The 9085-nt window shown below is 33.1% G+C and overlaps 1 protein-coding gene across 1 annotated transcript in view; it reads left to right on the top strand.

Annotated features, from left to right (window-relative positions):
- Positions 1-8743, top strand: part of LOC105624994 (2-oxoisovalerate dehydrogenase subunit beta, mitochondrial) — a 10332-nt gene extending 1589 nt beyond the window's left edge. The window contains exons 2-8 of the mRNA XM_012206337.1: positions 1453-1530; positions 1853-2055; positions 2377-2532; positions 3381-3552; positions 4725-4870; positions 7370-7456; positions 8438-8743. Of these exons, the coding sequence (XP_012061727.1) occupies positions 1453-1530; positions 1853-2055; positions 2377-2532; positions 3381-3552; positions 4725-4870; positions 7370-7456; positions 8438-8578 (983 nt within the window). The 3' untranslated portion in view covers positions 8579-8743. The remainder of the gene's footprint in view (positions 1-1452; positions 1531-1852; positions 2056-2376; positions 2533-3380; positions 3553-4724; positions 4871-7369; positions 7457-8437) is intronic.
- The last annotated feature ends 342 nt before the right edge of the window (positions 8744-9085 follow it).

Raw genomic sequence — 9085 nt, forward strand, 5'->3', positions numbered from 1 at the left:
ATTCTCTCTTACTCTCTCTTATCTTCTCTTGCTCCTTTTTTCCCTTCTCTTTCTCGTTCTCTCTTAAATAAAATGATCATTTATATATTTCAAAATAAAAAACAAAATAAATTTAAATCTTGGGCACATTCTACGAAAATTCAAATATTCGATCTAAAATATTCATCTCTGTTGAAGATGATGACGTCTTTTTTTAATTCATGCATCGCAAGGATATATTACGTCAAAATTAAATTAAAAAACGAATGGATATAATGTGACGATAAATTACCAAATTAATGTTTTTTTTTTACATATTTGTTATAATAAGAGTCATTACATTATTATTTTATTCTGTTTAAATAAAATAATATTATATGTATTCAAGACATAACAGATCATAACAAAAATGATTCAAGTTCTTGTTATATGATATTTAGTGGTTCTTATAAAGATTTTCAAACTTCCTACAAAATCCTCAAGAAATTGTTTTTTAGTTCAATTATTTTAGAAGATTTATCCCCAAATTTATTATTCCCGAAATTATTAATTATGCATAGGATCATATAAAAGGTTAGAAGACATATCACATCAAGGCTCCTAATGACCCCGAAATTTTGGTTAACAATAAGATATCATTTTTATTACTTCTATCCAAATTAATTTTTATCCAATTTATATTTATAATTCATAAACAATTTAAATTTAATCTTCATTGTTATACAATAAATGTATGTACATATGTAATCATGTTAATAATTTAAACAATTTTCATATCTATACATATATATATATATATATATATATATAATTTCCTTATGATATGATAATACGTGCAATCTGACAATAGTTGCTTTAAAACTTGTTAAGCAATTATTATTTGGATACATTATTCAAATTCTTGTACAGTGAATTATGAGGAAATAGACAGCTATGATAAATTTGATAAATAATTCTTTTTTCTTTATTTCATTGTTTTGTTATTTTTTAATTCATTAAAACTACGAACAATACATGTATATATATTCGTTCTGAGAAAATAACCACTCATTTATGAAGGATGTATGTATACAGTCAGCAACTAAAAGGTTACAACATTTTTTTTAAATGGATTTCAAAATGCAGTCTATTCATTGAACGATTGGTTCTTACTTATCCATAATCCATAAATAATAACCAATCCCTCGATAAGTGTTCCGAAACTCATTGAAAAAAATGTGTTACAATCTTTTGCTGTTGCTGACTATACATACATTAAATTCATGAACAGATAAAAGCATCCGTCCTTACCCTTACACCACCCATGCACAGATATCCAGGGAATGTTCTGAAGAATCATCTTCAGAATATCCTAATGTTTTAAGAAAGAACATCTTTAGGATAAAGTGTGCTATATGGGCAAGGCCCTGAAAATCTTTCACACAACCCTGATTATACATTATTCATGTGATTACATGAAAGTTGTGCTTTTAGGTGAGACTCAAAAACTGAATATGTATCAAGCTATAAATCATGGACTTAATATTACATTGGAAAATAATCCACGTTCAGGTAAGGATTTTGTTGTATTTGTACTCTTTTTTAATTCGAATGTACAGCTGTACGCGAATATAATACATTAAAATATTTTCTCTATCTAAATATGTATTTAATAATATTCATTCTCAATTTTTCAATTTCGAAAAATTAAAAAATATTAAACTGTTGTGAAGAAAATTATTTAATCGTCTATAAAAATTAATAGAATTTAATTTTTCTAAGAAAAGCTGAATCTCTTTCTTTTTGTTAAAATCTTTAAAATAAGAATAATTACATTTTTTGGAAAAAATGGAAAACATTACTTAGTTGTTTATAGTTACTTTTAAAATTTCAGTTGTGTTTGGCGAGGATGTGGCATTTGGAGGTGTCTTTCGTTGCACAATGGACTTGAAGAATCGTTTCGGTGCCAATCGTGTCTTCAACACACCTCTCTGCGAACAAGGAATCGCCGGTTTCGGAATTGGTTTAGCCAACGCGGGAATATCAGCGATTGCCGAGATACAATTTGCCGATTACATACTTCCCGCTTTTGATCAGGTGTCGCATTATTCACAGCACATATAGTATTAATATAACAGATAATTATTATTTTGTAACACGTCTAGGGTAAAAGAAATCTAAAGTTTTAAGAAAATTTAAATAATAAGAAGGTGCAAATAAAAGTATAACAAAGAAATCTTCGCTTAAAAAATGCAGAGAGCGCGAAAACTTTTTTTTTATAGTTTGAAAAGTTTTTTCAACTATTTCGCGAATGGATCGTATAAAATAATGCGGAATGTGTATTCCGTTCGTAATGCAAATTATTAAACAGAGTATAAGGATCTTCGACTGTTAACTGTGCGTACGTTTCTTCTACAGTTGGTAAACGAAGCGGCAAAAATGAGGTATCGAAGCGGCAATCTATTTGACTGCGGCAAGCTTACGATTCGTGCACCTTGTGGAGCCGTCGGCCATGGTGGTCTTTATCACTCTCAAAGCCCGGAAGCCTACTTTGCACACAGTCCCGGTTTGAAGGCTAGTAGAAATGCGTTTTTTGTTTATTCATGGCGGTTGTTTATTTTTGGGCGTAACACGGGAACCGCTTGTTTCCTCAACTGTGTCTTAAGACTAAGATATTTCTCTGTTAATAGTCGAGACAAGTTCCTTATCGAGATAGACGATTTCATAATAAGATCATAAAAGGCCACGCCTCACTGTTTGTACAAAATGCCTGACAAGTTGATCATTGCCATAATGTTGAACAAGATCTGTACTACTACCTAAGTAGAACACAGAAATCATATTTGAAGAATATCATGATGATTTTATTTGTCATTTTTAATAACAAAGTCATAACATTTTCTTGATAACTTTCCTCATATAACTTTTATGATTTGCCTCGATGAACTGCTACATGACGATTGAGACATTGGATTTTATTTTCTCAAAAATTGATTCATTTTCTTGATCGTGTGATTTGGTAACGAGACGAGTTTTTGCTATTAAATTTCCATCATCAGGAACATTCTTCGAGTATAACCCTCGCTATGTCTCGCGCCAGCCGTAGAACTGTGAGTTTACAACTTTCCTCAACAAATTCCATGAATATTGTACAGCGTACACGATTTACGTATGCATGAAGAAAGTTTTTACTCGCACACTAATGCACGTAGCCGCCACTATCGTACATCGCGATTATTAAAGGAGCGATGCGACATAATATCATCGGCGATGCTACTCAGAGCCGATCAATTTCACGCTTTTGAGACATGTGTTAAGGAGTCGATGATTATCGGATCGCAAGGGTACTCGATTCTCGTGTTCTCGCCTCGCCCAAATACATCATTATATTTTTTAATGAGCTTCCTTCTTTTTTATTTTAGATCGTCGTCCCTCGCGGAGCGATGCACGCAAAGGGTCTCTTGTTGAGCTGCATCGACGAGCCGGATCCCTGTATTATATTCGAGCCTAAAATTCTGTATCGCATAGCAGTCGATGAAGTACCCGTTGCACATTATAAGATTGCAATCGGCAAGGCTGAAATTGTAAGAAGCGGTGAGTTTTGAAATGTCTATTTAATCCATATCAAGAATATTTTTTAACGCTAAAGAAACATGAATTCTTTGGGATCAGCTACAATTTTTGTTATTATGTTAGTTCCATATTTTTAAATTTTTCAAGATCAAAATTGTAAAAACAAGATTGTAAAATATAAAATTATTTCAAATCGTTACTGTTTAAAAATTAGGAAAAGTCCCAGGATTACCAAGGACTCATATATGTTTCAATTATGAGTTATTTGACACTATTTGATATTATATTATTTTAATATTATATCGATAATCTAAAATTCTTTTCAAATATGTAGTTTATACATAATGCAAGTTTTTGAAACAAAAATTATATAAAATAAAGGAATGTCAGGAAAATATTTTAAATTATTATATACTTATTTTTATTTTAAAATAGGATCTTTTATAATTAATACACCATTTTGTTCTCTAGTGCTAGTACAATTTTTAATTTATGATGGAATCTAACTCGTATGTATCTTTGTATTTCTATATACAAGAACATATATTTGTATTTAAGAAATAAATTCTATACATTATATTACTATTTATATAATTTCATAAATAATATTTTTTTCCTTTTTCTTGATCTTTCGATACTAATAATAAAATGATAATTAATAGTATTTTATCAATCAAATTTTAATGACATTGATTAAAACGTTTCTATCTGCGAGTTCTTGTCTTTGATGCAACGTACTTATAATTAATAAGTATTATTAGAAGTTCTCTTTGCATCTTCAGATTACGCGGAAATGATTATACACTATGAATAAATACACTATGAATAAATTTGCGGTTGTGTAAAATCATTCTTCGAAGAAATGTTTAGAGCATATCAGCATCGCTCTTTACATTATTCACCGCGAAATGCGGTGAATAATGTAAAGAGCGCCATCGAACAAAAAAATAACACCTCAGAAGGTGTTATTTGAAGTCATAGAAGATAACTATTCGCATTTTCGAACGCGAGAAGCGAATATAATTTACCAAGTGCGATCGCGTCCTTCCATTATATCGTTGATGATCTCGCTTGATGTAACCGGTCCTGAAACAGGATACAGACGAGAAGAAATGCACGCTTTCATCCATGATTACAACCGTATGTATTCGCGTATGTACACACGAATACATCTTTGGTTTTTTGTCGCATAGGTGATGCCGTGACACTCATTGGCTGGGGCACTCAGGTGCACATATTGCTGGAGGTGGCCGACCTAGTCCAGGAAAAACTCGGTGTATCCTGCGAAGTGATAGACCTCGTCTCCATTCTACCTTGGGACGCGGAACTTGTGTGCAAGGTGGGCAATAACGGCCATTTCCTTAAGAAAGAACAAGATCGATTCGATGATTCCGCTTAAGGCGAGAAGTCCGACGTATCTTTCTCGCTTATGTTCTTTCCGTTATCGTTGTGACGATCTCGTGGGCGTCCTCCATGGTTAACCAAATTTCAATTTCATTTCCGAATTTCAAAAGATCGAACGATCGCGTGAAATCTACTTTTTGCTCCGTTCCCTCAATTTAATTTGAAACTCTGAGATTTGAACTCTTAATTTGAAGCTCGGTGATGAATGCGTCGCGATTATGAATGCCGAAAACGCGCGTTTCTACATCGTAGAAAATCGTCTGATTTACGCCCACGCAAGATACGAGAGACACAATTGAAGTCTTTTTCACACTATTTGTATGCGTTGTTGGAACATTGCGAGACATCGGTAAAGAAATATCGGAAACCAATTCTTCCCACGACCGCGTGAGGATTCATTGTCGTCGCGCGAGGATCGCAATCTTCCATGACGCGGCGGCGTGTCATCGACAATAGAGAGGCAGATGCGCGTCGCGTTCTATTAAAGTAAAATGAGAAATGGTCATGGTGGTCAAGCAAAACTGACCCGCGCTCGTATGCTCCATCAGATTACGATAAGATTTCTATAGACGCTAATAATCGTGCTGATTTATGTTAATCGATCACAGGTCGCTAATGATATGCTCGATCGTACCGTGATATCCACTCGCGGGCTTGCAAATCACCGCTATATTATGTACATTGTACACGCGCACACACACATGACGAGATGATCGTAATTGAAAACCGTTTTGCCACAATTTCGATACAGTTGCGGATTCGTCGTCTTGTCTATTTTTCGACATGCTTGTCTGCGAAACGACGCACGATTTCACAACGAGAAAAATTACAGCTCTCGCAGAACAAAATTCTGATATGTCGCTTCTATGAAAAACCTCGTGTGAAATTGAAAGAATCGCATAGATTAAATTTGATTAATCTTTCGGAGTTGAAGCCAAACACAGTTACTAATACTGAATTTGTAAGATTTAATCTCATTTATTTAATTTATGTTAATTAAAAAGCACTAATTAATTTCAAGGAACGAAAATGACATAATTCGTATATAAAAAAGAATTAATAAGTACTAATTGTAAATGTATTTTAAGAATTATCTTTTGCAGATGTAATATCCTAAGGAGAACAAGAAAGACAAAATAATGTTAATTTGATGTCATTTTGATCAATTATTGATCGAATTTATTTTTTGTCATGATTCAGTTCATATGAAATATATTATATCTTGACTTTCTTGTTTTCTTTGGGATAAAAAAAATTGTACATTGTAACATTTTTGACAAAAAAATTTATAATTGAGTGAGCCCAATTGTTAGCTAACAAAGAGTTAAAAATGAATGATTCATAAACACGAAAGTATGAAATATTGGATTATTACCGCGTGATTAATCATCAACTCAATTCAAATAGTCCCAATCAGAATTTTTATTTTAAGGCTCCTGTTCACTATTAATAAACTTATCATTAAAAATTGTCGTTATTAAAGCTATGTTCCAAAATTCACTGTCAGCTCCGAAAATCTATAATTTATATTACGTGCAGATTTTCAATAGCAATGAATTTTGGAATATATAATAGCAACAATTACAATTACTTAATAACAATAATTTTTTATATCTTACAAAAATGCCCAGCTTTTTGAAAAAATAAATATTATTATTTACGTAATATATTACATCAGATTAAGTATATAATAAAATATCCTTCTTTTAATATCTTGTCACACTTAATAAGTAAAAGGGAGAGATGCAATTAGTGTTGTCGATTTCCTAAGCATTGTAAACGCAAAGTCAATTGATGTTATTCTCCTTAGACATTTGAAAGGGATTGAACATTAAAGGAAGGGGCAATAATTCAAACATTTATCGTGACAGTAAGACGCCTATTAATAAAGGTTAATAGTAGACATGCAGAAATCCATAAATATCAATCCGATAAATATAGAGACGTAGATTTTCTGCGGGGTGTATCCGTAACGAAAGATTGTAACTCCTGAAAGTTGCAGGGAAGGTCGGCGCGAATCGAAAATGTCATAGGAACCTGTATTCAGCGTTCAGTCGCGCTTATCTGTCTAGTTACCTTTGTCAATGATTTACAACAGGACGGGCATACATGCACACATATATGCGCACAAAAGGGGCATAGATGTACCTATGTGTCCCGATCGCACCGGCTGTTCCGGTGTATATTTCTACAACGTCGATCACGTCGTAAACCCGCATTTGATGGCTGTTACAAAACGGTTCATGCCGTCATCAGCGACGTCGTTAATGCGCCCATTTAGCGCATGGCATCGGCCGTGCATGTGAAGTTATTATTGTACCGCAATGTGGGACGGGATGTAAATCACATGCGAATTAAACCCGCGGCGGCTAGAGACCAATAATAAATTACCATATATGCATGATACGATGTATTATATGTTTGAATGTTACAGTCAGTGAAGAAAACCGGACGCGTTATCATCGCCCACGAAGCGCCGATGACGAATGGATTCGGGGCAGAAATAGCTGCGACGATTCAGGTAACATATTCACGGATTCACATCGTAGAGTTTTCAGATTTTTTGCGTCTTATATATAATAATAAAAATATCTAATACGGTGTTTACAATAAGATTTTAAGAGAGTAAGTAAAATTTACCCTCTAAATTCTCTCTCTACAGAATGAAAATTAATTAATAAAAACTAATCTTGAAAAAGCTCAATTTTTAATCTTAGGAATGATACATTTCACTCTTTATAGAGTAATAACTCACTTTAAAAGAGAGTAAGCTTTAAGCCTCAAATCGTAAGGAATTCAATCCGGATCTACAATAGATTTTTAAGCCTTAAACCATAAAAAATGGACACACAACCCCAATCAATTATTCTCCTCCTATTCGACTGTAGTTGGTCAATTTCTTACGGCTTAAGGCTTAAAACACCTATTCTGGATTCGAACTTACATTTGATTGCAAGAAGACAAATCGATTATGATAGGTATTCATAGTCGATTCTCTATATTTAAAACTGTTTTAAGTACAGTCTTAATGTCATGAATCAATCAAAAGTATTAATTTCTTAAGATATTAAGAGATATTAATTAATTAAGATATTAATTAGTAGTTCGTTCTTAAGAACTATAAATACCAGCGTGTGATTGATTAATTTCTTAACACTTAAAGCTTAAAATCTCTATAAAAAATTGTAGACATTATTTTACGCAACAGCCATCAGATCTATCGCGTGATTCTAACATAGGCAGCGCGTGAGGACTGTTTGAGTCGGAAGTCTTCGGCGAGATAAAATGACGCGTGGGATGGTAATGTTACAACGCCTAACAGTTCTCCAAACCAGTTTTTAACAGTGACCGATTAGTCTTGCATCTCAAGTCTCCTTGTTGTTCGCGAATTAATCGATATCGATTCTTATAAATTAGAAAGTTGCACGCACGATAGAAAAGCTGTAAAACTAATCTGAATCACTAAGTTATTCTGACGGTGCATTGTCAAATTGTAATGCAGATGGAGTGCTTCCTGTATCTGGAGGCACCGATTCAAAGGGTCACAGGATGGGATTGTCCTTTCCCGCATATCTTCGAATCGTTCTACCTACCGGACAAGTGGCGTTGTTTTGCGGCTGTTCGAGACAGTATTAAGTACTGAGGTTGAGACAAAGGGTGGCCATGACAGTTACAGTGGAAAAATTCAGAAGAAATTGTGAGCCTGTTGCCCGCAAAATATCCTTAAATTACGCTAAAAACATATCGTTTTTATTATCAATAAAACATTTAACATTTTTTAAATCAATAAATCCAAACAACAATCATAGAACAATCTTCTATAATTTTAATATGAATATCTCCTTTCTTCTTCATCAATTATCTGAAAGATTACATGATGCAAAAAAGCGAAGTAAAGAAAATAATAATCGCTTAAAATCCGCCGTATACACTTTACACGGTTATTTTATCGTTTATGTATAACAAATTACCGCTCATAATGTAACTCGCGTAATCGCTCATATTTGTAAAACACGTTTACACTGTTAACCATACACAGTAAACTATTAATTTAGTCTTGCTAATACTATTACTTATCTGGAATAAATAAAGCATATACATACATATATCTTTCATCGTAAGGAAATATGAATCCGAATAACCTGACTAT

Source organism: Atta cephalotes (assembly GCF_000143395.1).
Source record: "Atta cephalotes unplaced genomic scaffold scaffold00100, whole genome shotgun sequence".
Classification (NCBI taxonomy): Eukaryota; Metazoa; Arthropoda; class Insecta; order Hymenoptera; family Formicidae; genus Atta; species Atta cephalotes.